Here is an 18,675-nt window from a genome sequence, read left to right as displayed (position 1 = left end):
TATCGCGATCAGCTCTCCGACGACTGGCAGGCACACCCAAACCAGGAGTATTTTACCCCTGGCTACAATGGCATATTCTCAGAGGTGAGATGCTATAGGTTCCCCCAAACTATTAGTAACAAATACTTCTGGTTCTCGGAACCAGTATTTAAAATTCTTTTTAAAAGCAAAAAAAAAGTTTCCCACGATCACATAGCACAGCTGATTGTCACAGCTGATTAACCTTTTAAAACTTCTACTTGTGATTTCGTAAACTACTCAAGACTCATTTATACCGCCAGGCATGGGGGAGTTGAGATATTCCTTCCCCCTAGGCCATTATAAGTTATGCATGGTATGTCTGTGTGTATGTTTGGTTTTATAATAAGGGTTTTTAGTTGTTTTATTATTGGATTGTCACATGCTGTTTTTATCATTGTTGTTAGTCGCCCCGAGTCTACTGAGAGGGGCGGCATACAAATCCAATAAATTATTATTATTATTGTTATTATTGTTATTATTGTTATTATTATTATTATTATTATTATTATTATTATTATTATTATTATTTACCAAAAGAGATGGCCTCATATGTAGAACAACTATGACTGCAAAATGGCTGTGTGTATATAGTGTAACCAATATATTTTCTCTACTTAGAAACCAGTGATCATTGTCCATGACTTGCGCAAGGAATACAAACATGGGAAGGCTTGTTCCTCTTCTTGCTTCAAGAAGAAGAAGGAAGAAAAAAAAGTGGCTACCAGAAACGTCTCATTTTGTGTTAAAAAAGGTTTGATTGGAATGAACAGCATTCTTAACTCAGTCTCTGTTATAAATCTAGTATAGTCATTGCTCAGCAAACATTGGGAGAAGAATTGTGGGGTTTGAAACACCAATGTCAAATTAGGGACAGTAATGCTCAGAATTCCACCAAGCAAATGATCTGTAAGGGTAGATTAAATGTGACATATTTCCCATCAGATTCTATTATTGAACCACAGAATTCAGTTAAACTGTTATCCGATTAAGGTCAAACAATACAGCACCAGAGTATATTCTGTGAATATAGCACACAGTAGACAATAAGGCTGGATCTTGTATCTAGTATGGTTTTCTCTTGCTTCAGTGTATGAAGATAGTTAATGCCCATCCATAAAATTCATTGGAAAGAAGAAAGTTTTTTACTTATTTTTAATGCAAACTTAAGTAATAGAATATAGTTCATCCTCAACTTACCACCACAATTCAGCCCAAAATTTCTGTTACTAAACAAAACAGTTAAATAAGTTTTGACCCAATTTATTACCTTTCTTGCCATAGTTAGTAAGTGAATCGCTGCAGTTGTTAAGTTAGTATCATGGTTGTAAAGTGAATCTGGCTTCCCCTTTGACTTTGCTTTTTTGCCAAAGGTGATCACATGACTCTGGGGAGTAGTAATCATCATAAATACGATCCAAGTGCCAAACATTCAAGTTTTGATCACATGACCATGGGGATGCTGTAACAGTGATCAGTGTGAAAAAAAACTTAACAACTGCAGCGATTCACTTACTAACTATGGCAAGATAGGTCACTTTTTTCAGTGCAATTATAACTTTGAACAGTTACTAAATGAATGTTGTAAGTCATTGTAATAAGTAAGTACTGTAAGAACTGTAATAAGTACTCCAAAAAGAAAAATAAGGAAATAAGTACTCCATGAAATTTTCATTTCTAAGCCTTCTATCGAGGTTTCAATCCAATCCAACAGCAACATATACATATTTTTATCTATTTTAGAATGGAGCTGGGATGGTGAGACTCTGAGCTTTTTGCTATTACCTTCTCAAATATCCTAACTGATTTATCATATCTATCTGATATATTAAAGTGAATAACTTAAAATAAAATAAAAATAACCAAGGCAAATATAGAATATCTTTCATTTTCTCTCTTATAATATACTAGTGTGCATGTAAGTGGAAGCAAGGCTGTTTTGTTAAAGAGGTACATCCATGTGGTATGTATGTCAAACCTCAAGAAGCAATGGAATTTTCTTTTTCTTTCCGCCTCCTGGATGTTTTTCCTCAATCTTTACAACAGGAAGTTGAATGAATTGTGCAAGTTGGGAATGCGGTGGGAGGCTACAACCACCAGAAGAGAACAAATTCATTCTTGAACAGTTCTTTTCCAGTAACATATGAGTACTGTATCTCTTTGCCTTGAGATTTTATTGATTGATATTTTGAATACAACTCAAAATGTTACTCCAATACTCATTAAATTGATAGTGTAATAAATCAGTTGGTATTCTTATGAGTTTCTATTGAGTTCTTATTAATTCATTCCTTAACAGTTTTGGGAAGAGTTTGATCTGGTGACACCTGATGAAGTGGACAAGGCCATTGGAGCTGTGAGTTCCATCACCTGCTTACTGGATCCATGTCCCTCCTGGCTGGTCTCGGCCAGCAGGGAGGTGACATGGAGCTGGGTCCAGGAGATTGTCAATGCTTCCTTGGGGAGGGGGTTTGTTCCAGTTCCTTATAAGGGGGCGCTTCTGCGCCCCCTCCTCAAGAAGCTTTCCCTGGACCCAGCCATTCTCAACAACTATCGTCCAGTCTCCAACCTTCCCTTTATGGGAAAGGTTGTTAAGAAGGTGGTGGCTCTCCAGCTCCAGCGGTCCTTGGAAGAAGCCGATTATCTAGGCCCTGAACAGTCGGGTTTCAGGCCTGGCTACAGCATGGAAACTGCTTTGGTTGCATTGATGGATAATCTCTGGCAGGCCCGGGAAAGGGGTTTATCCTTTGTCCTGGTGCTTCTTGACCTCTCAGCGGCTTTCGATACCATCAACCATGGTATCCTTCTGCACCGGCTGGAGGGGCTGGCAGTGGGAGGTACTGCCCTTCAGTGGTTCTCGTCCTACCTCTCTGATCGGTCGCAGTCTGTGTTAGTGGGAGGTCAGAGGTCGACCTCTAGGTCTCTCCCTTGTGGGTTGCCTCAGGAGTTGGTCATCTCCCCCCTGCTATTTAATATCTACATGAAACCGCTGGGTGAGATCCTCCAAGGGCATGGGCTGAGGTATCGTCAGTACGCTGATGATAACCAGCTGTACATCTCCACCCCATGTCCAGTCAAGGAAGCAGTTGAAGTGATGTGCCAGTGCCTGGAGGCTGTTAGGATCTGGATGGGTGTCAACAGACTCAAACTCAACCCTGATAAAACAGAGTGGCTGTGGGTTTTGCCTCCCAAGGACAATTCCATCTCTCCATCCATTACCCTGGGGGGGAATTATTGACCCCCTCAGGGAGGGTCCTCAACTTGGGTGTCCTCCTCGATCCACAGCTTACATTAGAGAACCATCCTCCAGCTATGGCAAGGGGGTGTTTTCCCAGGTTTGCCTGGTGTGCCAGTTGCGAACCTACCTGGACCAGGAGTCACTGCTCATAGTCACTCATGCCCTCATCACCTCGAGGTTCAACTACTGTAATGCTCTCTACATGGGGCTACCTTTGAAGAGTGTTCAGAAACTTCAGATCATGCAGAATGCAGCTGCGAGAGCACTCATGGGCTTCCCTAGGTATGCCCATGTTACACCAACACTCTGCAGTCTGCATTGGTTGCCGATCAGTTTCCGGTCACAATTCAAAGTGTTGGTTATGACCTATAAAGCCCTTCATGGCATCGGACCAGAATATTTCCAGGACTGCCTTCTGCCGCACGAATCCCAGCGACCAATTAGGTCCCACAGAGTTGGTCTTCTCCGGGTCCCGTCGATGAAACAATGTCATCTGGCGGGGCCCAGGGGAAGAGCCTTCTCTGTGGCAGCCCCAACCCTCTGGAACCAACTCCCTCCGGAGATCAGAACTGCCCCCACCCTCCTTGCCTTTCGCAAACTCCTAAAAACCCATCTCTGCCGTCAGGCATGGGGAAATTGATTCCCCTGGGCCATTTCATTTTATGTATGGTTTGTTTGGAATGCATGACTGTTTTTATAATAAGGGTTTTAAACTGTCCTTTTTTAACCATTAGATTTGTACTATGTATTGTTGTTGTAAGCCGCTCCAAGTCTTCGGAGAGGGGCGGCATACAAATCTAATAAATAATAATAAATAATAATAATAAGTTAACTTGGCTCTATTTTAATGGAAATATTTTATTTCGTAGGAGAAGTTTTAGGGCTTCTGGGACCCAATGGAGCTGGTAAAAGTACAACAATTAACCTGATAACAGGAGAAACAGACCCAAGTGCAGGGCAGGTAAATGTAATTTTAATCATTTTAACAAGAAATAACTTGCAGATAATAGCTTCTATAATTCTTCCAGCTGATGTCATAGCATCTGGAGGGTTTTTTTCTGTGTAACAAAGTAATGTATTGTGTCTGTATTTTGTTTTTGATTTCCCCTGATGTGATATCTTTGTATGTGAATATGCCTATATAGGGGAGAGGAGTAGGTAGGCATCATATATTTTGTCAGACTTGTCAGTGATCCAGCCAGTACACAAACAAATAATTCAGCAAGATTCATTATATAGAAGAAACTACTTTATATACAATAATATAAAACATGATGCATGTATACAATACCCATGCAACTCTTGCAATATGGAAGAAGATGTATTAGCTAATACAAGCACCCACATGCTCCTTGTATACAGAACAGCTAAGCCACGTCCAGGCTCCAAGACGTCTGGCATGGCTCAGACAACAAAACTTGTGTCTCAGTCACCAAATATCTCCCATTGGCTGACTTGTTGCTATGCCTATTCCAGCTCATGAAATACCCTGACATATTTCTCTCTGATCAAGAGGAAGGATGGTGTATGTGGCTAAGAATGGAGCAGATGGCAACATTCAGTTGTTTAAATAAAGCCTTTTTTTAAATCTTAAAAAATATATATACAGTAGTCCCTCACCTATCACTGGTGTTACGTTCCAGACCTGGTCGCGATAGGTGAAATCCGTGATGGGGAATTTATCGACTGATAGTACTTATTTAAGTATTTATATTGTAATTGTTTGGTAAGTTTTCATTGTTTTAAGTGTTTATAAATCCTTCCCACACAGTATTTATTTTAGATTTTACATTATTTAAATACAGTATTTACAATTTTAGATTTTTTTTTTAAAAAAAAACTTGCCGATCGAGTTCGGCGGGCTGTTTAAATCTGCCGATCGGCTTCCTCAGAAACCTGCAATGAAGTGAAGCCACAGTAGGTGAAGCGCAGTATAGCGAGGGACTACTGTATTCCAAAAATTTCAAGATTTGAAATTAATTCATAGAGCAAATTGATAATCTGTTCAATCTCTCTGGTTTTTAAAATGAAGGCAATTCAAAACAAAAACAAAGTTGTTGCCCAATTCACTCACCCACTTGGAGGTTTTTCTATTTGAAATGTTGCTTTCTTTGTTTCCTCCCTGCCTCCCTCCCTCCCTCCTTTCCTTATGAAAAAAGATCAATGGGTGGCCAAGACCAGAAGCCATTTCATATTTTCTATATCATTGAATTGGAAAGAACAAAAAGTAAAGCTTGAGAATGTCTTGCTCTTCCTCCTATTTATTGTAAAACCTATTTAATTTAGGAGAATAAAGAAAATGAAATAATATTAAACTAGTACATTAGAAAGCTATGTTAAAGTATTAAAATATTAAACTTAATTCTTTAATTTAAAAAAATCTTTTGAAGTTTCATATGTTGTTCATCATATCTTTTTCTCTGGTTAATAGCTGCAGTTTGAGATTAAGTGTAGCCCTATGGCATGCTATGCCTCTTCATCTTTCCTGAACTTGGTTCTGAGTGCACTATTTTGGTATAGAATACTTGCATTTCATGTGTATTCTTTGTCACCTCACTGATATTTCAAAATATATTCTCACATTGAACAAAAACAAATGAGATACATATGTTATCTATTTGGAACAGGTGCAGATTAAAGGAGCTGATGGAGCTGTGGCAGGGGAAAATATGGCTCTTGGCTACTGCCCTCAGGAGAATGCACTCTGGTCCAACCTGACCATGAAAGAACATTTGGAGATTTTTGCAGCTGTAAAAGGGATCAGGAAAGATGATGCTATTATGGCCATTAATCGGTATGGACAAAGAATCCTGTTTAATAATTAGATCCCTGCCACCAGATTTGTTATTAATAGAAGTCAGTTGTACATTCAAAACTGAAATATATTAATTGTTATAAGTTATTAAGTGGTTATTTTTAGTTTTGATTATTCTGTTTTGGTTATTGAACATCACAATTAAAATTTCACATATGATCCAATATTATAATGGAATGTCTTTTATTTTCTTAATATGTTTATCATTGGAGAATATATCAAACATTGTAAACTCCGTTTTGTTTTTAGAATATCTCAAGCTCTAGAATTCCGAGGGCATTTAAAGAAGACAATAAAGACTTTAGGAGCTGGATTAACCAGAAAAGTAAGTTCAACATTTTGTTATTCTGGTACTAAGGACAAATTCTAAACATTTGGTAGCAGCATCAAAAACAATTGAGTTGCTGTTCATTGTTATTTCCCCCTTATTTCTCTCGGCCATTCTACTGCTTGATATTTTGCATTGTGTGATCTCTTTTTGAGTGTGAAAAAGTCCAGGCTATGTTGGTGCTGTTTGAAAGCAAATTTCAATAAGATGGTAGCAAAGAGAGAATGCCTAATACAGTAGGGTGGCACTAATGGCATGGACAGCCATGCTTGGAACCCGCATTCCATGAACCTGGAAACCTGGATTCAGTCTTTCTTAAGCACCAAACCTTTTATGACACAATTGCCTTATATTTTGCTTGGAAATATTACACTTTTTAATCTGTTGGACAGTGGGAATAATGAGATGAGCTGTTGGACTGCAGACCATCCAGTCAAACAATACTGACATATTAAACATTGACTTTGCTTAACACATGTTCTGTTGTGCATACTATGCAATTAAAAATTATTGATTGGGAAATTATCCTCTAGTATGCTCAAAAATCCATTCTTATATGTTAATGTTTAACTTGATTCATGCACGCTGTAAAATATTTCAAACTTTGGTATATTTCTGTAGGAGCATCAGAATATTAGTGTAATCCCAAATTAAACATGGCAGGAAATGTGACATATTTCATTATTTTGTTTTGTCAAGGTGATTTCAGGTGTCCAGAACAAACTGTGAAAGATGATGAATGTTAATATTATGATTTAATAGAGTGCTGAGACATAATTAACATTTTTAATTTCTTGGTGCTGATTATGTGTTTTCAACGTAAGGTATCTGCATTCATTATTGATAAAAACTTTATTCATCCTGGTCCACGATGATTTCATGTAAAACTAACAAGATCTTTTGACATTTTCTGGTTGGTTGATTGAAGTCTACTGAACATATTAGCAGTCTTTTTTTCTAACATATTCCTATCAAGGATGGGTTCCTACTTAACTTGTTGGTTCGCATTGCAGTATTTTGCGCGCACACGCATGCTCTGTTCACATGTGTGCATATTCCGTCATCCAATTTGACTTCCACGCATGCTCAATAGCTGGAATCAGCCGAAACACAGCTGAGGAATTGATCATCTGTGCTTTAGGTGAAGGAATAAAGTTAAGTATTAACCCAGGGACAGGTGAGAGGGCTCTTTTTCAAGCTGCTGAAGAGGGAAAACCATCATAAAACAGAAAAATTCATCCAAAAAATCATGAAAAAAGATGGTGGTGCCCATGGACCAGCACTGACTGAACCAGATCCATGATGCCATCGCCACATCACCAATGGGTCGTTAGCATTTCAGTTGATCTGGTCCAAACTGGGAAGAACCCACCCCTAATTCCCATGGAGCTTTACACATTCAAAAACGTATGGTTATAGAGCATTTCATAAATACCTTTTTAAAATTATGTCTTCACATTTCTGTTTTGTGTTTGCATGAAATATTGTGATTTCTAAGATAACATTCCTTTTCTACATTTTAGCTCTGCTTTGCTCTGAGCATGTTGGGTAATCCCACTCTGATGCTTTTGGATGAACCAACCACAGGCCTGGATCCAAAAGGGAAGCGCCAGGTGTGGTAAGTGACTCAGGGATTTACTCTTTAGAATAGAAATTGCACTCATAAAAAAGACAAATATCCATTCTCCCCATTTCTCTACTTCCTTTTTCTTTTAATTCTATTGTGTAGGATGGTGAGATTTTCTACAAATAATATCTATATCCTATGACTAAACATTACTTCTTACACCTGAATACAGAGAAAGCATCTAAAAATATTGCAAGAGAAAATACTTCCCATTCATACCTCTAGAACATGGGTATTAAACTCGACCATCTCACACAATGTATTGTGACGTATCATGATATTTTTAACATTTGCAGAGCTGAGGTGGGTGTGGCTACACCTGATGCATCCAGCCTATGGGTTGCCAGTTTGCCAGGTGTACCTCAGCCCCTGTTAGAAAATATTATGTTCCTAACCTCCTTTACTGTGAAAACATGTGGACTACATATCTCAATCAGGGCAAATTAATAGATGCAATTTACATTGACTTCTGTAAAGCCTTTGACTCAGTGGTTCATGACAAACTACTTCTAAAACTCAAATCCTATGGCATCTTAGGATTCCTCCTTAGTTGGATAACTGTGTTCCTATCAAACAGACAACAAGTTGTCAAAATAGGGAGGGCCATGTCTAATCCTGTTCTGGTTAAGAGCGGTGTGCCCAAGGCAGTGTACTTGGACCTACCCTCTTCATATTCTATATAAATGACCTTTGCAATCATATTAGAAGCAACTGCATTCTCTTCACCAACAATGTAAAACTTTTCGACACCGTCGATAACCCTCCAGAAAGACCTTGACTTTGCGTCTGAATGGTCAAACATCTGGCAGCTCCAAATCTCAACCAAAAAAATGCTCTGTCCTACACATTGGCAAAAATAATCAGAACACCAAATACAAGCTGAATAAACAAGACCTTATAGACAATAAAATACCTTGGAATACTCATATCAAATAACCTACAGTAAGTGTGAAACCCCACTGCAACAAGACCACCAACAAGGCTTCAAGAGTTGTTAACCTAATCCTACTTAGCTTTTGCTCTGGTAATCTCACACTACTAATCAGAGCATACAAAACTTTCACCAGACCAATCCTTTAATACAGCTCATCTGTCTGGAACCCACACTGCATTTCAGACATAAACACTCTAGAAAATTTCCAGAGATATTTTAGTAGAAGACTAAAACTACCTACCCACCTACCTACCCACCTCCAAGCAAGGCCAACTCCCAATCAACCAAGACTAGGGATGCACACCCCTTACTTCCTCATCATCAACCACTCCTAACATTAAATGTAAACTAATAAACTCAAGAAGCATTACTAACAAAATACCTGAGCTCCTTACCTTACTAAAAACTGCCAAATATGACATCATATTTATATGCAAAACATGGTTAAAAGTATCTCTCCCCAACTCCATTATTACAATTAATGACTACCATGTTTTCTGATCTGATCATGAAACCCGAAGAGGAGGTGGAGTTGCAATGTTCTTTTAAAAAATCACTCAACCTAAAGAAAATCCAAGTTAAATTTCCTCAGCCATTTGTTGTCAACAGGAGAGCAATTCACACTATGCTGCAGGAGAAGGAGGAAGGAGTCATTTTGACAACTCACCACATGGAGGAAGTAGAGGTGTTGTGTGATCGAGTAGCTATCATGGTGTCTGGACAACTCAGGTGGGTTTCTTTAAATGTTACACCTATGTAACAGACTATCTAAATAGAGAAAGTATAGATAAAACCCAAATAGAGAATTGCATGAAGCAAAGTGAATGAAGTAAATGATAGTTCTTGTTTTTAATTCAAGGAAGCTTGTTTTCTTCCGTTGGTGATATCAATATGTTTTCTAGTAGCAATTGCTTAAGTAGCAATTTTCTATTTCCAAGTGGATTGTGAGGACACAAAGACAAATGCTAAAACTGAATGAGTTTCATGGGAGTTCGGATGATTCCACAATAGACTAGAGAAGATATCATAGATATTACACAAATACCACATCACATAGAGCAAAATCATATATGGGCAATGGTAACAGATGTCCTATGCATGTTTGATACAGATAGCAGGTGCTCTAGTGGGTTTTTTTGTTATGGGCAAAGAACTTCCACATGAACAAGTGCCCAAACTGGGCCAAAGTATGCCTTCACCTTGAATAATAATTACTTAAGTAAAGCCACTTCCCATATGGGCAAAATTCATGATTGATTGGAATTGGGATAGCCCACAAGATCCAATGACTTCATTTGAATGCATGGAAAAGGGCAGCTCCATGAAATACTAGTGGAAATAAACTACATTTCAAAATAGGATTCACAAATACCATCAGTGTCACACCCCAACCCTGGCAGCAGCCATTTAGTTGCCCATGATCTGCTTGTTGGAAGTCAGGAAGAAGTGGGAAAGAGCTAATTGCTGAACACAACCCATAATTGTTGCTTAACAATGGCAACAGGGAGTATAGAAATTGCTGTACTAAGCAATAAGGTCAGATGGCATCATGCTTTACAACCATATTTCTTAGCAATAGAAATTCCAGTCCCAATGCCTGCTGTTAAGCCAGAACTATCTACGTCTGAACGGTATATGATAATCCTTTCTTTCTGCAGGTGCCTTGGTTCAATTCAGTATTTGAAAAGCAAATTTGGGAAAAATTACTTGTTGCAAATAAAAGTAAAGGGAGTAGAACAAGGAGAACTTGTGAATACTGAGATTCTAAAGATTTTCCCACAAGCAGCACGTCAAGAAAGGTAACATCTCTGCACAAATTTTAAAAATGTTTTAATTCTTCCTTATTAATTAGTACATTCTATATTATGACTTTTTTTAAACTTTTTTTTGCTTTTGGGATCTGTCAAATTAACCAGCTGAATATTGCTTTCATCTATTGCCTTTGATTAAGGAGCCAATTCAGCCTGATTTATTTGGCTTTAGTGTGCATTTTCTAAGCTGAATTTAGACTCTCACATGAAGCTGTTTCCTGAAATTACTATCAACTACTATATATTAGGAGAGTTTTAAGTAAATGGAAGTGTAAATGTTCCTTTCTGTCAAACTCACATTAAATAGGAAGTTTTAATATTGTGGAAAACTCATTTACCTGGGCACTGTTATGACCCAGGTGGTCACGGTTAGGCATACCTCCAGAGAGTTCTCTATTTCTCTTGGGAGTGGTTTAACAAAATGGCCCTCCGCCAACCAGTAAGGCTCCACCAGAGGTGGGTTGCAATTACCATCACAATGATGTACTCATTCAATCCAAACATGTGATTTTGCTTCTATGCATGCACAGGAAGTAAAGAATTGCTGAAATCACACATGCACATTTGTCCCCTTGTGAGATTTCTCTTCCATGCATGCACAGGAAGCAAAATAAAGTGAACAATTTTTATAAAAAGATGGCGCCACACGACGGACCAGTGAAGACTGCACCGGAGTCATCATGTGCACATTGCGCAATTCATGGGCTGCTACCAGAACAGAGCTCCGGGGCATACCAGTAGCCGCCCCGAGTCTTCGGAGAGGGGCGGCATAGAAATCTAAGTAATAAATAAATAAATAAATAAACCTACCCCTAGCCACTCCACCCTCAGTCTCCCAAACAACAGCCCCTAGATTACCTGGCAAGTCCACAAACAAACGTCCAGGCATAAAACAAAGGCCTAGCTACCCATTCACCTAAAACAAAGGCAGCTTCAAAGGCAAAGACTTCATGGCTCAGGCAAAACAAAATCAGTTCCCAAAGCAGGGCGAAGCAGTCTCAAAGCAAGGCAAAAGCACTCCTCAAGAGCAAGGCAAAAAGGTCAGAATCAAAGCCTGGAGAATGCAATTTAAAAAACCCAACATTTGTTCCTGGCAAAAGCCTTTCCTTACAGCATCTCCTTAAATTCAACTCTCCTATATTTTCAGCACTTTATAATCCTGCACTTTATAAATTTATTAATTTTTGATAATGTTATTCTTTTAAGACCTTAAGAATAATTTAGTGTAATTTGGTATTCTAGTTTTAAGCTAATTTGATGTTTATATTAATTATTAATAAGATTTTATATAGAGTTTTTAGTTATTTATGTTTTTTTTAATTTTGTGTTTTAATAATCAATTCAATCTATATTTTAATTAAATTATTGGGGGGGTTAATTAATGAATAATTGGGGTGAGTTTGGGAACATATATGGAATGAATGACTGGGATGGATGGGATAGATGGGCTGGGGGGGAATATTGCATGGATGAGATGAATGGAAATCATATGACTGATATAATTGGCCTACCTGACGCTGGAGAGGCAGGAGGGGAGGGGGCATCTATCTCTGGGGTGGAAGAGGGTCGGAATATCCCGGTGTTGCTGGGGAGAGGCAGATATGGCGGGGGCCACGGAGTTAGCCGTTCCAGGGGAACGAGGGATCATTGCTTAATAACGATCCCTTGTTCTGTCTCCGTGAGCTCAATCTTGGGCACTGGTGATGAGTGTAATTCTGGCCCTGGGCTCAGGTTGCTGCTGCTCAATGCCAGGTCGGTGGTAAATAAAGCTCTCCTCATCCAGGATTTGATCCTGGATGGGGAGGCCGACCTGGCATGTATTACTGAAACCGGGCTGGGCCCAGAGGGAGGAGTTCCTCTCTCTGAAATTTGCCCAGCTGGGTTTCAGATATGGCATCAACCTCGACCCCAGGGAAGGGGGGGAGGAGTGGCTATTATAGCCAGGGAGAGCCTTTGCCTACGTAGACTCATTGCTCTAGAGATTGCGGGTTGCAAGTCTCTCTTGATGAAGTTGGACTTAGGGGTTCAGGTGGGCTTGTTTCTCACGTACCTGCCTCCCAGCTGCACGTCAAAAGCCCTGCCTGTGCTGCTCGAGGAGGTAGCCGGGTTGGCGGTGGAGTTCCCCGGACTTATTGTCTTGGGGGACTTCAACCTGCCATCACTCGGTGAAGCCTCTGGACTGGCACAGGAGTTCATGGCCACCATGACAGCCATGGACCTGACTCAAGTAGTACAGGGTCCAACTCACGAGGGAGGGCACGCACCCGACATGGTATTCCTCTCTGAGCAATTGAGAAATGGTCTGAGACTAAGGGGCTTAGAAGCATTGCCTTTGTCATTTTCTACTACGGCTTGATTTCCTGGCTCCAATCCTACCCCGCAGGGAGGCGGAACCGATTAAGTTGTTCCGCCCTAGACGCCTGATGGACCCAGAGGGCTTTCAGACAGCACTTGGGGTTATTCCAGATGCACTCATCCACAATTCGGCGGAGTCTCTTGCGGAGGCCTGGAACAAGGCTGCAGCGGAGGCTCTTGATCGGATTGCGCCTTTGCGACCTCTCCGTGGTATTCCTCTCTGAGCAATTGAGAAATGGTCTGAGACTAAGGGGCTTAGAAGCATTGCCTTTGTCATGGTAGGAGCATTTCCTACTACGGCTTGATTTCCTGGCTCCAATCTTGACCGGATTGCGCCTTTGCGACCTCTCCGTGGCGCTAGACCCCGTAGAGCTCCATGGTTCAACAAGGAGCTCCGGGAGTTGAAACACCAGAAGAGACGTCTAGAGAAGCGATGGAGGAAGAGTAAGTCTGAATCTGATCGAACACTTGTAAGAGCTTTTATTAAGACTTACAAAGTGGCGCTCAAGGCGGCAAGATGCGCGTATCATGCTGCCTTGATTGCATCAGCGGAATCCCGCCCCCAGAGATTAGAACTGCCCCTACCCTCCTTGCCTTTCGCAAACTCCTTAAAACCCACCTTTGTCGTCAGGCATGGGGGAACTGAGATATCTCCCCTGGGCCTATATAATTTATGTATGGTATGTTTGTAGGTATGTCTGCTTAAAAATGTGGTTTTTTAACTGTTTTAAATTTTAAATTGTAAATTATTAGATTTGTCAGAAACTGTTTTTATTGTGTTGTGAGCCACCCCGAGTCTACGGAGAGGGGCGGCATACAAATCTAATAAATAATAATAATAATAATAATAATAATAATAATAATAATAATAAATCATCTCTGGAGCTCTGCCATTCCTCTGCTCTGCTGCCTGCCCTTTCCATCTCCTCCCCTCTTCCTTGGTCAGCCTTCACCCTCTCTTCCTCCCTGCCTACTCTTCCAAAACCCAAGGGATCCAGGACTGCCTTCTTTTCATCCTCTGCTCATTCCTCATGGGCCATAGAGACTGCACTATCTCCCGCTGTAGGCCCAGGTTCCCACGCCTCCTCTGCCTCAGACCCCACTCTGACGGGGCCGTGACAGTTACAAAGGGATGTCATGTGTATCTTGTATGCAGATATTTTCCCAAATAAACAGTCATAACTGTGCCCCCAAAATATTGTATGGATTTATTCCTTATATTCCCTTCTATGCCAACTTTTCTTATTCTATACAAGTTGCCTTGGTTACTCTCTGTTAGCATTTTGTGTTAATTTAATAACTAATGAGTTAATAACTAAATGAGCTGAGATGGTGCAGTTGGTAGAGTGCAGTACTGCAGGCCACTAAAGCTGACTGCTAGATCTGCACGTCAGCGGTTCAAATCTCAACACTGGCTCAAGGTTGACTCAGCCTTCTCAGCCTCAGGTGGGTAAAATGAGGACCCGGATTGTGGAGGCGATATGCTGGCTCCATTAAAAAGCGCTATTGCTAACATATTATAAGCCCCCCTGAGTCTAAGGAGAAGGGCGGCATAGAAAATTGAATGAATGAATGAAGCAACCAACGGACAAACAAACAAACAAACAAACAAACAAACAAATAATGCTTGGTTTCCCTTGTTCTTAGGATATCCACTTTGTTGGCCTATAAGATCCCAATGGAAGATGCCCTGCCTCTCTCTAGAGCCTTTTCCATGCTAGAAGATGGTAGGTTGGAATAAATGTTGCAGCAATTTGTGAGGGCCTGCAGACTGCCTGGCAGTTAGGTCAGGGGCAAATTTTTTGGCTGTCAATTTCAACTACCCATAATGAACAGTCTTCAGTGTGAGTTTCCAAAAAAGGGTAATCAAAAAGAGTAATTTTCCTTGTCAAAAGCATACTTTGGATAAGGCACTTAGTTAACTCCTAAAAATCTGTCTAGATGCTATCACACTGAGTAAAGAGATATATGTTGGATAGAAAAAGTAATTATGCAAAGAGGATGGAAAGCAAATTATCACTCGGGTTAGGGGTAAATCAACCAGCTATAACTGATTCTCTATTTTATTTACACAGCTAAACAACGCTTCAGCCTTGAAGAGTACAGCTTTTCTTTGAACACTTTGGAACAGGTAATGGTTGAGATAGTCAAATAATATATTTGTAGAACATACTAGAATAAAAAAGGCTGGTCTATAGGATATTTTGACTATTTGGGAGCAGGAGATGACTGAAATACTTGTGAGACTTATTTTAAATTTTTAAAAGGCCAAGGGGAAAAGTAGCTACTCAAAAAGTATTTTAAACTAGCAGCCTTCTCTAGGTTAAGGGAAGATCTTAAGACCTATGGTACCTTTTTAGCAAAAAAAACATCAGATGCATGCTGGGGGGAAAACAAAATATTTTAATGCTTTAACTTTGCATAGATAAATTTACATTTGTGTTTCCACTCCAAGCTAAACACAGCCATAAAATGCTATAATCCATTATGCAATAATTTTATATTCTCAGATGTACCCAGTGAAGGGCTACCAAAACTTTTACTACCACACTATGGCTGTGGCTTATGCAGGATGCCCTGCATTTTCTTTCAACATCTTTCAGTGCAAATTGGGTGCTCAGGAGTGGAGCTCTATTTTTGCTACCCCACTGCATCCCGGGTCCCCCCCCCCCGGTCTGGGCAGCAGTCCACCCCTGAATGTACCTAGATAGAAACTAGAATCAATGCTAGCAGTTTATAAAGCTAATGTAGTGTATGTACAATTCCTTTATAGTTATTGATTTATTGCATTGTTCAGGTATTCCTGGAACTGTGTAAAGAACATGAGAGAGATTATTTTGAATTGGCCCCAACTTTTGAATGGAGAGAACTGTAGCACCAACAAGATAGTTGAAAGACTAATCAACAACCAAGGGGAACACCAGTTTCTTCATCCAGCAAAAATGAAGGACAAATACGTAAAAACACTCTAGGGAATGTTGCGTCTGGACATCCGATGGATAAAAGATATTCTATAGTCTTCTGTATGTTTAACAAGTACAATATGTCTAGTTGTCTGTTAGATTAACCCTCATCTTGATCGTGTCTAGAGATATAGCATTTCTGAAAATTTCACGAGAGGCAAAATGAAAGTTTCTGCACTATTTTGTTTTTCATGAGAAAAACTGGAAATGGAAATATATATATTTAATATATGTATTATTTATAGCCTAGCACACAAACATGTATAGATGGTATATTTTTCTCACAATGTGTTAATATTTTTAATTCAGATAACAATTCAATGTATGCCCAGTGTTTATTGGGTGGATATATAAACAGCCATACTCTAGATATATGCTCTATATTCCATACTCTAAATATTGCTGCCAACCTCATCTCCCATTTTAAGAAATAGTAATATAGCTGATCCAATTAACTGTTGTACATATATAATCACATATTGTTTGCTAATCTGCTTCTTGTGAAATGAGATGAGCAGGCTTTTTAATAAGAGAAATCCCCATGTGCCATTGTTAAACAATTAATTTGGCAGGCAAAAAATATACTGTTCTATCTAAGGGATTATTTTATGTTGCCTTTATAGATTTAAAACCAGCCTTTGATTCCATTCTCTGTGACATATCTTGGAAAAAATCTGAAAAGATCTCAATTGACTAAACAGCTGGAAGTGGATGTTTCGCTTCAGATTACAAGTAATAATAGGGACAATTTTCTTCCCCATCCTATGGAAGGGAGGACTTAAGGAAGGCTGCATATTTACATAGACTTTGCCTAATTTCTATATTTTATATTAGGAATTATCAAAATAGAGCATTACTGACTTAAAGCAGTTTTGTCACACACACACACACACACACACACACACACACACACACACACACACATATTATAATATATATATTAGCACTGACTGGGTAGAAGATACTATGTGCTTTAGCTCTTTGTAAGGAGAACAGTCTGTTGATAAATTACCAGAAGACAAAGTTACAGTTTTCAAAGTACTAAGCACACACAAATTTGGTAATTAAAAGAGACAATATTCATGTAAAAAATGACTGCATTTATACAAGAAACACAGTAACTCAAGCAACTAAATAGCTATGCTCAATATTTTAGTACAGTTTAGAGAGAGGGTATTATTCCAATTGTTTTACATGTGGTTGTAATTTTTATGGGGATAGAGATATCTAAAAATACCAAAAACAAAGAGAGCAATATAAAATGTTAAAAGGATTTAATTTTTCATTCCTACTTGTTCTGTCTGGGTTCCCCCAGACCTCAACACCAACTGGAAAAAACAGCCAGACACTCTGGTAAAAGCAAAAGTACTTTATAGCTTACAAAATAAACACAGAGGAAAACATGTTCTTCCCAACAGACAGGCTATAAGACTTTACAGCAGAGTCTTGATGTCCAGACAATACAGCAAGCTTCTTGCTGGCACACCCACCCCAAGGTTTCAGTAGTCAAAGGCACAAACCAGGATTCCAAGACGCCAAAGTTCACAGCCAGGTCCCAGGACTCCCAAAGATAATACTCCACAAGCCAGGAAGGGTGGGTCTGCCTTTTAGCCTTTCCAGAGAGCACCACACCCAAACCCAGCTGTTGCCTCTTTAGTGCTGAAAGTACCTAGCCAATTGGTCCCTTCGCTGTGTAGCTCTTCTCTGTCGCAGATCAATTATGGCTTGTGCATTTTCCTCTAAGGAATCCAGGCTGCTTGCTGGGGGGGACTCTGGCTGTCCTCCCTCCTCCTCAGCCTGGGATTCCTCCTCCTCGTCTGCCTGCCCCTCCTGTTCCTCATCCTCCCCCTCTGAGCTGGAAACCGACAGAAGATCAGCCGTTCCCTGAGGGGCCTCAGACGGAACCACAACACTACTAAGCACAAAAAAACCCATGACTCCCCTTTCTACATATCAAGCACTACTATTAATCTCATCATGACTGTATGACTGTAACATTTTTGCTTGTATCCTTATAATTTATATTGACTGGTTCCTAATATGATTGGATTGCTTATTTGTACCTGGACTATCATTAAGTGTACAGTACCTTATGATTCTTGATGAACTTATCTTTTCTTTTATGTACATTGACGGCATGTGCACCAAGACAAATTCATTGTGCATTCAATCATACTTGGCCAATAAAATTCAATTAAGTTCTATTCTATATATTTTGAAATCAAAGCCCTATAGCTCACTTTGGTCTCCTATCTGCATTATTTGAGAGCAAATTCAGCCATGTTGCTGGTGAAAGTTGTTTCTAGTCCTCCATCAAATATATTGCATACATACCTTTAATATGCTCCCAATACAAGATGGGTGATATTTTTGTTGAGAGAGAAATTTACAGCCAAATTTACTCTTTCCCTATTAGATCATAAAGACTTAAATACAGATAATCATGAAAGGTTTTATTGGATGGCAAGTTTATAATAATATTGAACTCTTAGTGATGTATCATTACTGAACATTATATGGAAAATAACTTGTTTAATAGCTACCATGTATGTTATTGAAGTACTTCAGGATTGTTTCTTTAAACAT

The 18,675-nt window shown here is 39.4% G+C and overlaps 1 protein-coding gene across 2 annotated transcripts in view; it reads left to right on the top strand.

Annotated features, from left to right (window-relative positions):
- Positions 1–18,298, top strand: part of LOC139161326 (ABC-type organic anion transporter ABCA8-like) — a 72,076-nt gene extending 53,778 nt beyond the window's left edge. For both annotated transcript variants that reach the window (XM_070740308.1, XM_070740306.1), the window contains exons 30-39: positions 640–772; positions 4,126–4,217; positions 5,884–6,050; positions 6,321–6,396; positions 7,923–8,017; positions 9,570–9,689; positions 10,619–10,759; positions 14,774–14,853; positions 15,202–15,257; positions 15,924–18,298. In XM_070740308.1, the coding sequence (XP_070596409.1) occupies positions 640–772; positions 4,126–4,217; positions 5,884–6,050; positions 6,321–6,396; positions 7,923–8,017; positions 9,570–9,689; positions 10,619–10,759; positions 14,774–14,853; positions 15,202–15,257; positions 15,924–16,001 (1,038 nt within the window). In that variant the 3' untranslated portion in view covers positions 16,002–18,298. The remainder of the gene's footprint in view (positions 1–639; positions 773–4,125; positions 4,218–5,883; positions 6,051–6,320; positions 6,397–7,922; positions 8,018–9,569; positions 9,690–10,618; positions 10,760–14,773; positions 14,854–15,201; positions 15,258–15,923) is intronic.
- Positions 18,299–18,675: the final 377 nt, after the last annotated feature.

Source organism: Erythrolamprus reginae, chromosome 2, assembly GCF_031021105.1.
Source record: "Erythrolamprus reginae isolate rEryReg1 chromosome 2, rEryReg1.hap1, whole genome shotgun sequence".
Taxonomy (NCBI): Eukaryota; Metazoa; Chordata; class Lepidosauria; order Squamata; family Dipsadidae; genus Erythrolamprus; species Erythrolamprus reginae.
The sequence above is the reverse complement of the archived record's forward strand: the minus strand, read 5'-3'. Positions and strand labels throughout refer to the sequence as shown.